This window comes from Triticum aestivum, chromosome 2B, assembly GCF_018294505.1.
Source record: "Triticum aestivum cultivar Chinese Spring chromosome 2B, IWGSC CS RefSeq v2.1, whole genome shotgun sequence".
Lineage (NCBI taxonomy): Eukaryota > Viridiplantae > Streptophyta > Magnoliopsida > Poales > Poaceae > Triticum > Triticum aestivum.
Window position 1 is genome coordinate 728,411,256 of NC_057798.1, and position 17,122 is coordinate 728,428,377.

The following is a 17,122-nucleotide window of genomic DNA, read 5'->3' on the forward strand; positions in this document are numbered from 1 at the left end:
TTGAAAGGAAAGCAGAATCATAAAACATGTTAAAAGAATTTTGATTTTTACCATGTGGTTTCTGGATCTCCAAGTTCTGGACTTCCTTGAGTTGCTGGGCTTTCTCCATGATGGTCCTCTTGTCACCAGCAATCCTTGAGCTTGTCCTGGCAGCTTGGACAGGGCCCCACTTCTTGGTGTCAGCAGCAGTGTTCATGGCAGGGAAATCAATCTTATATTGCTCTTCAGGTTGATTATTTTCAGTGGTGGCCTCCAAAACTTCATTCTCATCATCATCAGTCTCAATCTCATCTTCCCCTACCAGTTCCATTTCCCTCAACAGGTTGAATCCCACAGAGTCACCTTGCTCTGAATTGAGCAATTGCTCAAGAGCTTGAATCCTGGGTAGGTACTGAGATTCAGGCAGTTGATTCAGGCAGTTGGTTCATATATATCTGTATGATGCAACTATGTGTGTACACTGAAAACACACACGATAAAAGACACCCTAGGTTGTTGATACATGCGTGTGTTGTTGGTCTTGAGGTATACCATAATGTTTGTACCGCTCAAAGTGGTGCCTTTGTTGCTTAGAGGTTGATTTTTTTTATCTTGATGATGCAACTGTATATGTGTATATGATGCATGTCATGCAACAATGTTGTACGTTTAAAAAAACATCATGCTGTTTGTACTGCTCAAAATGGTGCCATTGTTGCTTTAGAGGCTGGAAAAGAGGAGAGTGGTGTTCTTTATGGCAATGGGCAGATACATTTCACCCAACATATCAGGTACTAGGAAAAAATGTAACCAAGGTAAATATGGGAAATTCATGAATCAATCTCTGTGTAATCAATATATGATTTTGTTACTGAATGTGCATGACCTCCAGGCTTACCAAAACACCCTCTATAGCATTTGTCAGATGTTGCATTACTCCATGAACGAGCCTATGATATAGAAGATGATTAATTGTCATATCTCCTTCTGGATAAAGAAACTGCATAAATTGTTCAAACTAGAAGATGATACTGTTCAAACTAAAGTTGAGACACTTATTTTGGGACGGAGGGAGTACTGCAGTATCTCTATTGGTTTTTGAATTCAGGTTGATTCCCAACATATTTTTGAACAAATTTCAGATATCACAGACAAATGATTTATTTTCTGGGTCAAAAGAAAGAAAAGATCGTGACATCATCTCTCAAAAGCTGGATGATCATGACATCGAAGGGGCGATTCATCTGTATTACAACATCATCTCTCAACCTTGTTTGATCTTCAAAAAGATCGTCAATTTCTACACTAAAAGCTGGGAGGTCGGGCAAGTTCCTTGTGATGCTCCAAAGGGAGGAGGCACCAGTGATGACACAAAGGTTGAGCCACAACATTGAGGAGCTCCTTCAAGCCTCTGGACCAGAAACGGCAACCTGAGATTGGTCCCTGTTGTTTCTTCTTGCGGCTGTAGTTGTCACCTTGTAAGTACTGCTCCAATGTAAAGGAGCTCTCCCCTTTGGTCGGGAAAAAAGATGCAGCAGAGCGGTCGCCGTCGCTGCTGTTAATTTGTTGCCGCTGTTATTGTAGCCTTATGACTATTGCAGGGATGTATACCTACCGGGTGGCTCGTCGCGGCAGAAGATACGGCAGGAATTCGATACACAAACACCAAGAAAATATCAGCAGACTTTTCTTACAGCGGTGCAACCACATGCTGTAATGTTTGCAGTACAAACGAGAATAAAAGTTTTCGTTGCAGGCTACGGTGTTCCCTGTGTGTGCTCTGACGGTCTGATGGGCATCTGCAGTATATCTTCTGAATTTGCGGTTGCCGCTTCGCCGTACCTCTTGAATTTGTGATTGTTTTCTGCTGTGCCGTCTGTGAAAGTCTAGAATGCATCAGGACTTTCACTCGGTCTGTGGTCGGGGACTTTGTATTTCTGTTATTCAGTTAATAATGCCCGGTTCAAAAAACGGAAAGAAACTAGAATGCAGGAGTTGAGCACCAAGACCACTGTGCGAACAACCCCGGCCGCACGCATGAAGTCATATGCACAGGTTAGAGTGGTTCCAACACCCAGCGACCACACACACAAGGGAAAGGATGTTTGCCACGACAAAATAACAGTTGAGTACGTTGTGTGTGCGACATAAAATCGGCTCGCCTGATCCTGGCTCGTGTGACGCTTCCCCTGAAAACCTGGTGAAACTAAAGGTGAATCTCGATCTAGAATATCTAGACTCAGGAGCCAGTGGACTTCCCGTTCGGGGAGGTTGAGCGACCCCATCGGGGTCCCTAACCACCTGAAACCCAAACGGGACACCCACCACTGGCACTGTCTGCCTGTATATAGCCCGGGACCAGACATCAGCAGAGCCACCGGCCGGCCTTGTCGTTGTCGTGGTGGAGGCCGGGATCCATTCAATCGACCACGCGAGAGTGTTCATGTCGAAGAGGACGGTGCTGCGGGTGGACACCTCCTGCGCCAAGTGCAAGCGCAAGGTCATGCTCGCCGTCTCCAGCCTCCAAGGTACGTTTGGATCAGATCGCATGGCCAAACTGGCAACGAGGCCATGCATTTCTTGCTTGGTTAACTGTTGCTCTTACGTGCTGTGCCCAGGTGTGGACAAGATCGAGATCGACTCGGAGAAGGGCACGATGACGGTGACCGGCGGCGTGGACCCGGTGGACGTGGTGGAGGCCACCAGGAGGAAGGCCGGGAAGCGCGCTGACGTCCTCACCATCGGCCCGCCGCCGTCCGCGTCGGCCGCGTCCAAGCCGGAGGAGAAGAAGAAGCCCGAGCAGCAGCAGAAGCCGCAGCAGACATATGTGGCGGCGGAGAGGAGGACGCCTGAGCCGCCGGTGACGCTGTACGTGCACCACGTCCCGCCGCCGCCGCCGTCGTGGCCCGCGTACGAGCAGTGCGCCGTCGTGCCCTACCACTACCAGCAGCAGCAGGACCCCTGCTCCATCATGTAGCTAGCTAGTTAATCGTCTCTTCGTGCCATCGTTATCTGAATCGTAGTACTACTAATTCATACTATGTACGTAGGTAATTCAACCCCGGATCGATACCTCTGCGCACTAGCATCCCACGGTGATTTTCCTTCGAGAGAATTAGCTGAACTTTCTGAATAAATACATAATGTTATTTTTTTGACAAAGGAGATATATTAATATTACAGATATATCAATTACATCCAGCCTCTGCAACAACGCAATACACAAATGACACTACGGATGCACATAATATTATGGAAAAGCTTCAAATCAATGGACGGGTCCTTGATTTTGCGTCGACCGCTTCCTCCGTTTGCCACGCGTCCCTGTGGACCCAACTACCTCCATTTCTTCTACTTATCTCCTCATGCGACGGCCGCAGCCACAAAGTATTCTTCCCAGCGGGCGGCGCCCTCTACCCACACCCTCGCTCACTGCCCTATCCGGCGTCATGCCGGGACGCTCTCCGGCCACCGCGCGTCATCCATCGCAACCCCGTCACAACCTAGATCTGCCGGCCCAACCACAGGTGCGGCCCAGCCCCATCCACAGCCGCGGTCACCGACAACGTGTGACCAGTCACCGCAACCTGCATTTCTCCATGTGTTCATCAGCTTCTCCCTTGACGACTCCTTCCCATGGATTCGCACATGGAGCGTGCAACCACATCCTGCCTCCAACATCTGACCACAACATGGTCCATGTTGCAATAGGTAACCGCAATATAGTCCATGTTGCAATATGGATGTTCATAGGCCCATGTCACACAATGGATGACCAAAGCCCATATCATACAAGATGGAGGTCACCACAACATGGTCCATGCTGCAATGGGTGATCAAAGGCCCATGTGACGCGAGCACAACAGTGGCTGGGTCTGTTGATGCGACGAAGGTTGACATACCTTGCATCACCAATCTCAAGGAGGAGTTTATCAATAGGGTTACTTGTGTGGTCTACTTGGGACCCCCAAAGCCCTTGCGGGTGGAGGAAGATGGTGTGTCTCACACATAGCGATGTAACAGGCATAAAAAACAAGGTGGGCAATATTCGACAACCGAGTGCACGGAACATGACTTGATGGAGGCTTTTTGGGAGTTGCGGGAGGTTAACACAGAGGAAGGGGATAAGCACAAGATGAAGGCCGACTTGAATTTGTACAGAAAGTTGTTTCATCGCAAGCAATCGGGGCAATTCACGCTTTGGTGGACATCGTCGATAAGTCGAAGGTCGACACTGCAAAATATTAGTCCATGTTGATTGGATGCAGGGCGGTCATTGAGTCTCAGCGTGGGTAAGATCTCTTGTGAGTACGGTGGTCCTTTTGGTTACATGAGTTGCAAGCGCTCTAACTGAGATGTTCCTTGATTTGCGAAACGCTATCCTCAAGCTCTATTTTGTGTGTGTGTGTATTTCGTGTTTGAATGATTTTTCTCAGTTTTAGAGATGTATGGTTTTTGTATGTAGTTTTCCTTACTATCTGAACCAACGCTTTCCTTAATGCAATTGCGAGGCAAGGTTTTCGTAAAAATAAAAATAAAACTAAAAATAAAAATTGGCGCAGCTCCACCTGCACTCTTTTTTTTTGAGGGGAACGTTGCTGATTTATTTAGTGCTCCAAACCTCCATCAGAGGCTAAGTCCGAGCTTACAAAATCCGGCGCACGTGACACCATACATGACATAACGATCTACATCAACCTTCCCTAGCAAGTCTATGCACAACTTTGTTTGCGGAACGCCGAACCCATCCGACTTTGCATTCTTGAAATTGAGTTAGCAGTTCCTTGATTTCTTGGACAATCTGCCCGCTTGCCGATAGGTCTTTCTGCATGTTATTGACCTTCCCTACCGCAGACAGTGAGTCCATCTCGACCACCACCTTCTGAGCTTCATGTTCTTGAGCCAGTAGAATCCCTTGCCGACACGCCAATAGCTCCGCAAGTTCTGGATCTGCAGCAACTGGGAAAAAATGACACGTTCCTGCCACGAACGCGCCATGATGGTCCCTGAGGACCGCTCCACCTCCTCCCGATCCATCCTACTTTGCAATCGCTCCGTCCGTGTTCACCTTCACCCAGCCGTCGTCAGGTTTCGCCCAAACTTCCATGGTTCGCTGAGCTTGGGGTCTCCTTAGGGGTCTCTTTGATTGACTGCCACTCCTCATCCAGGCGGAGTTGATCGGCCACGGTTTTGGTCCTCCGACAAAAAAACTTGATAAATCACCTTTTGATTAGCCCAAAAAAGTATTTAAATGTCTTTTTTATGCGGGAAAAGTATTCAAATGTTCTGGGAAGATGCTATCCCGGACTTTATTTCTCATCATTTGATAAATCACCTCCGATCTCGCTATTATTTGAGAAATAAAGTTTTTGCCTTGTAAAAAAAAAAACGCGACAAAGCGTGGTGCTAGTGTAGACGAAGCAGTATTCCTCGGTGACGAAGCTACAGTTATTTCCAGACTATACGGTGAAGTTACAGTTTTTTATTTTTATTTTGCGGGGATGAAGCTACACAGTTGACTCTTCTTCCTCTTCCGGCGATGTCGAGCTCGTGGCCGGCGAGTCAGCGGTTGAGGAAGCCGCTGATGGCCCTGTCCTGCGCGGCGGCCTCGTCGCAGCCCGGCTCCAGCAGGTGGAACCTGTGCCCCTTGCCCGGCGCCTGCCACATCTCCGCCTGGCCACGCCACCCGCTGTTCACGAGCCGGTCGTAGTAGGCGCGGCCGCGGTCGCGGAGCACGTCCGCCCCGGCGACGCACACGAGGACGCGCCCGCAAGCCAGGGCCTCGAGGCCCGGCGCGCCGTCCGCGAGCGGGTTGATGAGCGGGTCGTCCTCTCCCGCTGCGGCCGGGCACGCGACGCGCCACAGCCTCCCGAGCCGCTCCCGCATCGCCGGGTCCAGGCCGTCTGAGCCCACCTCGTCGCTCCCCAGGAAGTAAGGGTGTACCAGGACGAGGCCGCGGACGCTGGCCCCCGCCCGCATGGCTATGTGGTGCGCGATGTTGGCCCCGGCGCTGTCGCCGCTGAGGTAGAGGAGGGAGAGGTCGGCGTGGCGGGCGAGCCACGGATCCGGCTCGGCGCCGGCGCTGGCGGCGGCCTGTGAAAGGACCCAGGCGACCGCGTCCCACGAGTCCGCGTACGCGGCGGGGACGGGGTGCTCGGGTGCGAGGCGGTACTCGACGGAGACGACGAGCACGTTGGCGTAGGCGGCGAAGGCGTTGAGGTAGGCGTGGTAGGTGGAGTCGAAGGCGGAGAAGAGGCAGAACCCGCCACCGTGGTAGTAGACGAGGACAGGGAGCGTGCCGTCGGCGGCGTCCAGGCGGGGGAGGTAGAGGCGCGCGGAGACGTTGGGGGAGATGGCGGTGTCGCGGGAGGCGACCCCGGTGGCGGCGTCGGTGGAGACGGCGACGAACTCGGAGCCGACCAGGTAGCGCTCCACGCGGCTCCTGTAGACGCGGAGGCGTGGCATGGACTCGTACAGGATCTCGTCGTCGGCGGCCGTGGCCGCCGGGGGCACGGTGGGCGGCGCGGCGGACATGGCTGGTGCAGTTGGAGTTTGGGCTGATCAAAGTGATGGATGGCTCCGGTAGTATATATTGTAGTAGCAACTACCACTGTGATCTCATCAACTCGCCGAGAAGTTACTGGTTTCATAATTTAAGTTTGTCAGCTGATGGAAATGTCAGACAATTTCTACTGCCAAACTTCAACTACTTGAAGCCAAAGCTAGCTTAGGTCCAGATAATTAACAGTGTTTAGCTGTCCAGAGAGATAATTTCTACATTCAAACTTCAGTTTCTACTGTCAAATTTTTCTTCAACCCAAAGCTATCCAGATATCATTTTTTGTGGAGTGAAGATATCATAATATTATATTGATTAGCTGTTTCGTGTAGACGAGGTGTTCTTGTTTGACTCGTGTTCTCCGCTGAGCTCAGAGCAAGCGAAGGAGCCCTGTTTTTTTTAGGGAAAGCTTACTTATTAATCAAATGACGTATATATTGTCTGCTAGTAGACTCACAATAAAATCAGGAGGGGTATCGATCCAACGAGATGGATTATTAGCATGTCCCCATCTAGCCAGCTCAGCTTATGAGTTACATAATTTGACTCTCTAAATGCTTAATAGTAAACCTCCCGAAATCTACTAGATAACTACGACATTCATCAAGAACCGGCGCTGCCATCATAGAATAACCTTCATTGAATCTAAGTGCATTCACCACTGTGATATTATCCGATCTCACCAGCAAGTTATTGCATCCCGTATCTCTTGCTAGCTTCAGTCCTTCAAGCACAGATGCCGCTTCTGCCGTGAACACATCGACCACATGTTCTAATCTCGCCGTGGACGCCGACATGAAAGATCCCCGGTGATCACGGATGACAGCACCATAAGACCCAACATAATCGCCCTCTGTGAATGAAGCATCGACATTAAGGACAAGTTGTCCTACTAGGAATGTCGGCCACCTGTCGATCTTGGTGTAGATTTAGCTTGCGCTCCGCGCACATAATTAATCACTGGGGCAACCACCGCCGGCGCTGTTCGTTCTGGAGTCAATATTTCTTCCCCTCGTACGAACTATCTTCTTTGCCACCATAAGAACCAACAAACTGTTGATATGAGCTCTGGTAGCTCGACCAATCAAGAATATTATCGTCGATAAGAATCATCACATAAAATAAACTCCAAGACTGCTGAACCTGCTCGATCAGCCAATGAAGCAAAGTTAATATCTGCTGCGATTCCCAAAGCTTCCCAAACTGCTTGCGCCCTTGCACACTTAAACAACATATGAGATAAGTCCTCCGTACCATCTGTACTGTATGGACATTGGGACAAGTTTCCAACATGGCGATTCATAAGAGTACTCCGGCATGGGATGGCATTGTGCAAGCATCTCCAGATATAAATTTTAACTTTAGCTGGCACTCTCAAACTCCACAACTTCTTCCAAACTGGATGGGGCGCCATGGAGAAGCAGGCCAGACCGTTGTCATCTGTATCATAATTCACTTCCCACTGCTTATAATAGGCAGAACGTACTGAAAAAATGCCGCTCCTCGTGAGATGCCATGCAACATAGTCCTCTCTCTCCACATGGAATAATGGGATTTGTAGTATGCGTTCAGCATCAATGTGCCAGAAATTCTCCCGGATTAACATCTCATCCCATTCTTCCGTGATTGGGTCAATTAACTCATTCACTTTAGTAAGTACTTGGTTCCCCCTTACTGTTAAAACTTTTTTGAAGGCACTGTTCGGGATCCAACAATCATCCCATATATTAATCTTTTCTCCATTGCTTACTCTCCAAATGTAACCCTTCTTGAATGTTTGAATTCCAAACCAAATGCTTTGCCACACATAGGACGACCCCTTCTTCAGTTGACAATTCAGAATATCTCATGTAGGGTAGTACTTGGCTCTCAGAACTCGTGCACATAATGTCCGCGAAGGAGAGCCCTGTTAATTTCCTCTGGTTGGACTCCGAAGCCTCAAATTGCCATATACATCTAAAACGTTTCCGCTTTTCTCTTAATTTTGTGAATACCCTACCGTTTTTTAGAAATAACAACTCAATTATTTACTCAAAAGAGTTCGGTATCTCCGCCGATACAACGCTAAGAATAAAATCTAGAGGTACGTGAAATCACACTTTACAAAGTTCATGACTCGCACACTCTTTGGCTAACAAAAATGTGCAGCAACATTTGCTGTTCTCCGCACCCATTTTACCTTAGTCTCCTGACGAGTTTGCAACAATGTCTTCACTTCCTCAATGACAGGTCCCAAAGCCGACAAGTTCTTCCCTGGGTTATTCAACAACTACGCCACCCCCTTGTTCTCCGTCTTAATGAGCAGCTTCTAGATATCATCTCGACCGCGAGCTGTTAAAGTTTGCTGTGAGAAGTTGTTTCAACTGCAAAAATTATTTTTATTTATCTCTAGTGTGAAATATATTTTAAGAATTAGAGACCCAGCACCAGGTGTAACTGAAATTAGGTTTGATCAAACGAAAAAAATCAGTCATGTCTGTCAGGCTAACAGATGACCTATCGAGCTAGTTGGAGCACACCAGAGTGCGTTTGTGGGTCGTAGATCCATCCACGATAATTTCATGCTCGTCCAAGGCACGACAAGAAGATTACATGCGCTAAAGAACCCTGCGGTTATGATTAAGTTGGATATCTCCAAAGCTTTCGATATGGTGCAGTGGCTGTTTATTGTGGAATTGAAGCAGATGGGCTTTGGCCCGAGATGGATGGCATGGATCACAGGGCTTCTATCCACCTCATCGACGAGGATTTTGGTAAACGGAGTTCCAGGTGCCCGAATTCACATTTGACAAGGACTTAGGCAGGGTGACCTACTTTCTCCCATGCTCTTCATTCTCATGATGGAACCACTTTGGCACCTTTTCTCTCTTGTGGCATCGCGCGGTCTGCTTGCTCCGCTAGCTCACAATGGCCTAACCTTGAGGATGCCCATCTTTGCAGATGATGTGATGCTGTTTGTCAAGCCGGAAGAGAATGATCTACAACTTTGTGGTCGACTGCTGGATATCTTTGGTGGTGCTCCCGGTTTGCGGGTGAACATGACCAAGACTTCTGCCATGCAGATCAGATATGATGACCTTCAGGTTCAACGGGTCTCCTCAAAGCTACAATGCATGATAGAGACTTTCCCTTGTAGGTACCTAGGGCTGCAGCTAAGCCTACGAAAACTAACTACAACCCAACTACATGACCTAGTGTAGCAGGTGGCTAGAAAGTTGTCGTCTTGGAGAGGGGCGGTGTTGCTTAGAAGTAGCAGGCCGATTCTCGTCAAGTCGGTGCTCTATGCAATTCTAGTTCACGCTATGCTCGCTCTGGACAAACCGCCAAAAACTATCAAGGCCATAATCAAGATTTGTCGAGGTTTCTTTTGGTGCGGCAAGGACGAGGCAAATGTCGGGCAATGCCCAGTTGCTTGGGCATCTGTCTACACACCACGCTGGGCTGGAGGTCTTGGGATCCCAGACCTCCAATGTATAAACTATGCGCTCCAAGCATGGTGTCCATGGCTCAAGCGCACCGATGCATCGCGTTCATGGAGGGAGCTAACAGTCAAAGTGCCAGCTGAAACCAATGGCTAGCGGGGTGCAGGATCCAGGATATCGCGCCAAATCTATACCACCAGATCAAGTCTAGATTTCACGCTACAAGGACTGTCTAAGGGGCCATTCAGGTTGGGGCTTGGGTCACTGATGTTGGCCCTAATATCTCACCACTCATTCTGCAGGAGTTCCTGGATGTGTGGAATCACAGACTTCCGTTTCAACTAGTGCCGGCAACTCAAGACAACATCAAGTGGGCATAGGAGGACAATGGCAAATACTCGGCGAGCTCAGCCTACACCGCCAAATTCTGGGGCAAAGAGGTTGCTCTATATGCGGAAACCTCATGGAAATCCAAAGCGTCCCATCAATGCAGGTTCCTTTCATGATTTGTGATAAGGAATAGATGTTGGACATCAGATCACTTGGTGAGGCGTGGCCTACCACCAAGCACCGTGTCCACTTTGTGATCAGCATTGAGAGACCATCATATCCTTGTTGGAAATATGCCCTAGAGGCAATAATAAATTAGTTATTATTATATTTGCTTGTTCATGATAATCATTTATTATCCATGCTATAATTGTATTGATAGGAAACTCAGATACATGTGTGGGTACATAGACAACACCATGTCCCTAGTAAGCCTCTAGTTGACTAGCTCGTTGATCAATAGATGGTTACGATTTCCTGACCATGGACATTGGATGTCGTTGATAACGGGATCACATCATTAGGGAATGATGTGATGGACAAGACCCAATCCTAAGCCTAGCACAAAGATCGTAGTTCGTATGCTAAAGCTTTTCTAATGTCAAGTATCATTTCCTTAGACCATGAGATTGTGCAACTCCCGGATACCGTAGGAATGCTTTGGGTGTACCAAACGTCACAACGTAACTGGGTGGCTATAAAGGTGCACTACAGGTATCTCCGAAAGTGTCTGTTGGGTTGGCACGAATCGAGACTGGGATTTGTCACTCCGTGTAAATGGAGAGGTATCTCTGGGCCCACTCGGTAGGACATCATCATAATGTGCACAATGTGACCAAGGGGTTGATCACGGGATGATGTGTTATGGAACGAGTAAAGAGACTTGCCGGTAACGAGATTGAACAAGGTATCGGTATACCGACGATCGAATCTCGGGCAAGTACAATACCGTTAGACAAAGGGAATTGTATACGGGATCGATTGAGTCCTTGACATCGTGGTTCATCCGATGAGATCATCGTGGAACATGTGGGAGCCAACATGGGTATCCAGATCCCGCTGTTGGTTATTGACCGGAGAACGTCTCGTCATGTCTGCATGTTCCCGAACCCGTAGGGTCTACACACTTAAGGTTCGATGACGCTAGGGTTATAAAGGAAGTTTGTATGTGGTTACCGATTGTTGTTCGGAGTCTCGAATGAGATCCCGGACGTCACGAGGAGTTCCGGAATGGTCTGGAGGTAAAGATTTATATATGGGAAGTCCTGTTTTGGTCACCGGAAAAGTTTCGGGTTTTATCGGTAACGTACTGGGACCACCGGGAGGGTCCCGGGGGTCCACCAAGTGGGGCCACCGGCCCCGGAGGGCTGCATGGGCCAAGTGTGGGAGGGGACCAGCCCCAGGTGGGCTGGTGCGCCCCCCCACAAGGGCCCAAGGCGCCTAGGGTTTGGGAAGGGGGTGCTTCCACCTAACTTGGGGGGCAAGTTTCCCCTCTCCCCCCCTTGGCCGCCACCCTTAGATGGGATTGGGGCTGCCGCACCCCTTGGGGTGGAAACCCTAGAGGGGGCTCACCCCCTCCCTCTCCCCTATATATAGTTGAGGTCTTGAGGGCTGCCAACACATGAGTTTCTCCCTCTATTGGCGCAGCCCTACCTCTCTTACTCCTCCTCTCCCGTGGTGCTTGGCGAAGCCCTGCAGGATTGCCACGCTCCTCCACCACCACCACGCCGTTGTGCTGCTGCTGGACGGAGTCTTCCTCAACCTCTCCCTCTCTACTTGCTGGATCAAGGCGTGGGAGACGTCACCGGGCTGTATGTGTGTTGAACGCGGAGGTGTCGTCCGTTCGGCACTAGGATCTCCAGTGATTTGGATCACGACGAGTACGACTCCTTCAACCCCGTTCTCTTGAACGCTTCCGCTTAGCGATCTACAAGGGTATGTAGATGCACTCTCCTTCCCCTCGTTGCTGGTTTCTCCATAGATAGATCTTGGTGATTCGTAGGAAAATTTTGAATTTATGCTACGTTCCCCAACAGTGGTATCAGAGCTAGGTCTATTGCGTAGATTCTTTGCACGAGTAGAACACAAAGTAGTTGTGGGCGTTGATTTTGTTCAATATGCTTACCGTTACTTGTCCAATCTTGTTTCGACGGTATTGTGGGATGAAGCGGCCCGGACCGACCTTACACGTACTCTTACGTGAGACAGGTTCCACCGACTGACATGCACTTGGTGCATAAGGTGGCTAGCGGGTGCCAGTCTCTCTCACTTTAGTCGGAACAGATTCGATGAAAAGGGTCCTTATGAAGGGTAAATAGCAATTGACATATCATGTTGTGGTTTTTGCGTAGGTAAGAAACGTTCTTGCTAGAAACCCATAGCAGCCACGTAAAACATGCAAACAACAATTAGAGGACGTCTAACTTGTTTTTGCAGGGTATGCTATGTGATGTGATATGGCCAAGAAGAATGTGATGAATGATATGTGATGTATGAGATTGATCATGTTCTTGTAATAGGAATCACGACTTGCATGTCGATGAGTATGACAACCGGCAGGAGCCATAGGAGTTGCCTTAATTTATTGTATGACCTGCGTGTCATTGAACAACGCCATGTAATTACTTTACTTTATTGCTAACCGGTAGCCATAGTAGTAGAAGTAATAAGTTGGCGAGACAACTTCATGGAGACACGATGATGGAGATCATGATGATGGAGATCATGGTGTCATGCCGGTGACGATGATGATCATGGAGCCCCGAAGATGGAGATCAAAAGGAGCAAAATGATATTGGCCATATCATGTCACTTTTTGATTGCATGTGATGTTTATCATGTTTATGCATCTTATTTGCTTAGAACGATGGTAGTAAATAAGATGATCCCTTATTAAAATTTCAAGAAAGTGTTCCCCCTAACTGTGCACCGTTGCGAAAGTTCGTCATTTCGAAGCACCACGTGATGATCGGGTGTGATAGATTCTTACGTTCACATACAACAGGTGTAAGCCAGATTTACACACGCGAAACACTTAGGTTAACTTGACGAGCCTAGCATGTACAGACATGGCCTCGGAACACAAGAGACCTAAAGGTCGAGCATGAGTCGTATAGTAGATACGATCAACATGAAGATGTTCACCGATGATGACTAGTCCGTCTCACGTGATGATCGGACACGACCTAGTTGACTCGGATCATGTAATCACTTAGATGACTAGAGAGATGTCTATCTGAGTGGGAGTTCATAAGATGAACTTAATTATCCTGAACATAGTCAAAAGCCCTTTGCAAATTATGTCATAGCTCGCGCTTTAGTTCCACTGTTTAGATATGTTCCTAGAGAAAATATAGTTGAAAGTTGACAATAGCGATTATGCGGACAGTAGAAAGCTTATGTCCTTAATGCACCGCTCAGTGTGCTGAACCCCAAACGTCGTTTGTGGATGTTGCGAACATCGAACATACACGTTTTGATAACTACGTGATAGTTCAGTTAAATGGTTTGGAGTAGAGGCACCAAAGACGTTTTCGAAACGTCGCGGAACATATGAGATGTTTCGAGGGCTGAAATTGGGATTTCAGGCTCGTGCCACGTCAAGAGGTATAAGACCTCCGACGATTTTCTTAGCCTGCAAACTAAGGGATAAAATCTCAATCGTTGAGCTTGTGCTCAGATTGTCTGAGTGCAACAATCACTTGAATTGAGTGGGAGTTGATCTTCCAGATGAGATAGTGATGTTTCTCCAAAGTCATTGCCACCAAGCTGCTAGAGCTTCGTGATGAACTATAACATATCAGGGATAGATATGATGATCCTTGAGGTATTCACGATGTTTGACACCGCGAAAGTAGAAATCAAGTAGGAGCATCAATTGTTGATGGTTGGTAAAACCACTAGTTTCAAGAAGGGCAAGGGCAAGAAGGGATACTTCATGAAACAGCAAATCAGCTGCTGCTCTAATGAAGAAACCCAAGGTTGAACCCAAACCCGAGACTAAGTGCTTCTGTAATAAGGGGAACAACCACTAGAGCAGAATTACCCTAGATACTTGGTAGATAAGAAGGCTGGCAAGGTCGATAAAAGTATATTGGATATACATTATGTTAATGTGTACTTTACTAGTACTCCTAGTAGCACCAGGGTATTAGATACCAGTTCGGTTGCTAAGTGTTAGTAACTCGAAATAAAAGCTACGGAATAAACGGAGACTAGCTAAAGGTGAGCTGACGATATGTGTTGGAAGTGTTTCCAAGTTTGATGTGATCAAACATCACACGCTCCCTCTACCATCAAGATCAGTAGTAAACCTGAATAATTGTTATTTGGTGTTTGCGTTGAGCATAGACATGATTGGATTATGTCTATCGCAATACGGTTATTCATTTAAGGAGAATAATGGTTACTCTATTTATTTGAATAATACCTTCAATGGTCTTGCACCTAAAGGAATGGTTTATTGAATCTCGATCGTAGTGATACACATTTTCATGCCAAAAGATATAAGATAGTAATGATAGTACCACTTACTTGTGCCACTGCCATGTAAGTCATATTGGTATAAAACGCATGAAGAAGCTCCATGTTGATGGATCTTTGGACTCACTCGTTTTTGAAAAGTTTGAGACATGCGAACCATGTCTGTTGGTGTATACGCATGAAGAAACTCCATGCAGATGGATCGTTTGGACTCACTTGATTTTGAATCACTTGAGATATGCAAATCATACCACATGGGCAAGATGACTGAAAAGCCTCGTTTCAGTAAGATGGAACAAGATAGCAACTTGTTGGAAGTAACACACTTTGATGTGTGCAGTCCAATGAGTGCTGAGGCATGCACTGAATATCGTTATGTTCTTACTTCACAGATGATTCGAGTAGATATTGAGTATATTTACTTGATGAAACACAAGTCTGAATTATTGAATGGTTCAAGTAATTTCAGAGTGAAGTTGAAGATCATCGTGACAAGAGGATAAAATGTCTATGATATGATCATAGAGATGAGTATCTGAGTTACGAACTTTGGCACGCAATTAAGACATTGTGGAAATTGTTTCACAATTAATACCGCCTGGAACACCATAGTGTGATGGTGTGTCCGAACATCATAGTTGCACCCTATGGGATATGGTGCGTACCATGATGTCTCTTATCGAATTACCACTATCGTTCATGGGTTAGGCATTAGAGACAACCGCACTCACTTTAATAGGGCACCACGTAATTCCGTTGAGACGACACCGTTTGAACTATGGTTTGGAGAAACCTAAGTTATCATTTCTTAAAAGTTTGGGGCTGCGACGCTTATGTGAAAAGTTTCAGGTTGGTAAGCTCGAACCCAAAGCGGATAAAATGCATCTTCATAGGACACCCAAAACAGTTGGGTATACCTCCTAATTCAGATCCGAAAGCAATAGGGATTGTTTCTTGAATCGGGTCCTTTCTCGAGGAAAGGTTTGTCTCGAGAATTGAGTGGGAGGATGGTGGAGACTTGATGAGGTTATTGAACCATCACTTCAACCAGTGTGTAGCAGGGCACATGAAGTTGTTCCTATGGCACGTACATCAATTGAAGTGGAAGCTTATGATAGTGATCATGAAGTTTCGGATCAAGTCACTACCGTACCTCGTAGGGTGACAAGGATGCGTACTGCTTCAGAGTGGTACGGTAATCCTGTCTTGAAGGTCATGTTGCTAGACAACGATGAACCTACGAGCTATGGAGAAGCGATGGTGGGCCCAAATTCCGACAAATGGTTAGAAGCCATGAAATCTGAGATAGGATCCATTTATCAGAACAAAGCATGGACTTTGGTGGACTTGCCCGATGATCGGCAAGCCATTGAGATAAATGGATCTTTAAGAAGAAGACGAACATGGACGGTAATGTTACCGTCTATGAAGCTCGACTTGTGGCGAAGAGTTTTTCACACGTTCAAGGAGTTGACTACGATGAGATTTTCTCATCCGTAGCGATGCTTAAGTCCGTCGAAATCATGTTAGCATTAGCTGCATTTATGAAATCTAGCAGATGGATGTCAAAACGAGTTTCCTTACCGGTTTTCGTAAGGAAAGGTTGTATGTGATACAATCAGAAAGGTTTTGTCGATCCTAAGGATGCTAAAAGGTATGCTGGCTCCAGCGATCCTTCTAAGGACTGGACTAAGCATCTCGGAGTTGGAATATGCACTTTGATAAGATGATCAAAGATTTTGGTTTATACAAAGTTTATGAGAAACTTGTATTTCCAAAGAAGTGAGTGGGAGCACTATAGAATTTCTGATGAGTATATGTTGTTGACATATTGTTGATCAGAAATGATGTAGAATTTCTGGAAAGCATATAGGGTTATTTGAAAGGTGTTTTTCAATAGAAAACCTGGATTAAGCTACTTGAACATTGAGCATCAAGATCTATGAGGATAGATCAAAAACCGCTCAATAGTACTTTCAAATGAGCACATACCTTCACATGATCTTGAAGGTGTTCAAGATGGATCAGTCAAAGAAGGAGTTCTTGCCTGAGTTGTAAGGTACGAAGTTAAGACTTAAAGCTCGACCACGGCAGAAAAGAGAGAAAGGACGAAGGTCGTCCCCTATGCTTTAGACGTAGGCTCTACAGTATGCTATGCTAAGTACCGCACCTAGTGTGTGCCTTGCCACATGTCTGGCAAGAGGGTACAAAGGTGATCTAGGAGTGGATCACCAGATGGCGGTCAAAATTATCCTTAGAGGAATAAGGATATGTTTCTCGGTTATGGAGGTGATAAAGAGTTCGACGTAAAGAGTTACATCGATGCAAGCTTTAACACCTATCCGAATGA

General features: G+C 47.1%; 2 protein-coding genes across 2 annotated transcripts; one reads left to right on the forward strand and one right to left on the reverse strand.

Annotated features, from left to right (window-relative positions):
* The first annotated feature begins 2,371 nt into the window (after nucleotides 1–2,371).
* On the forward strand, nucleotides 2,372–3,141 carry LOC123042329 (heavy metal-associated isoprenylated plant protein 2). The gene is made up of 2 exons (XM_044464801.1): nucleotides 2,372–2,507; nucleotides 2,598–3,141. The coding sequence occupies exons 1-2, from the start codon at nucleotides 2,423–2,425 to the stop codon at nucleotides 2,954–2,956; spliced, it is 444 nt and encodes a 147-aa protein (XP_044320736.1). The 5' UTR covers nucleotides 2,372–2,422; the 3' UTR covers nucleotides 2,957–3,141.
* A 2,111-nt stretch (nucleotides 3,142–5,252) lies between these two features.
* LOC123042330 (tuliposide A-converting enzyme 1, chloroplastic) lies at nucleotides 5,253–6,710 on the reverse strand. The gene has a single exon (XM_044464802.1). The coding sequence runs from the start codon at nucleotides 6,511–6,513 to the stop codon at nucleotides 5,542–5,544; it is 972 nt and encodes a 323-aa protein (XP_044320737.1). The 5' UTR covers nucleotides 6,514–6,710; the 3' UTR covers nucleotides 5,253–5,541.
* Nucleotides 6,711–17,122: the final 10,412 nt, after the last annotated feature.

Excerpts from the sequence above, each read along its gene's own strand:
- LOC123042329 (XM_044464801.1), top strand. The coding sequence starts at position 2,423 with ATGTCGAAGAGGACGGTGCTGCGGGTGGACACCTCCTGCGCCAAGTGC. Across the intron at positions 2,508-2,597 it reads CGCCGTCTCCAGCCTCCAAG|GTGTGGACAAGATCGAGATC; the intron begins GTACGTTTGGAT and ends TGCTGTGCCCAG.
- LOC123042330 (XM_044464802.1), bottom strand. The coding sequence starts at position 6,513 with ATGTCCGCCGCGCCGCCCACCGTGCCCCCGGCGGCCACGGCCGCCGAC.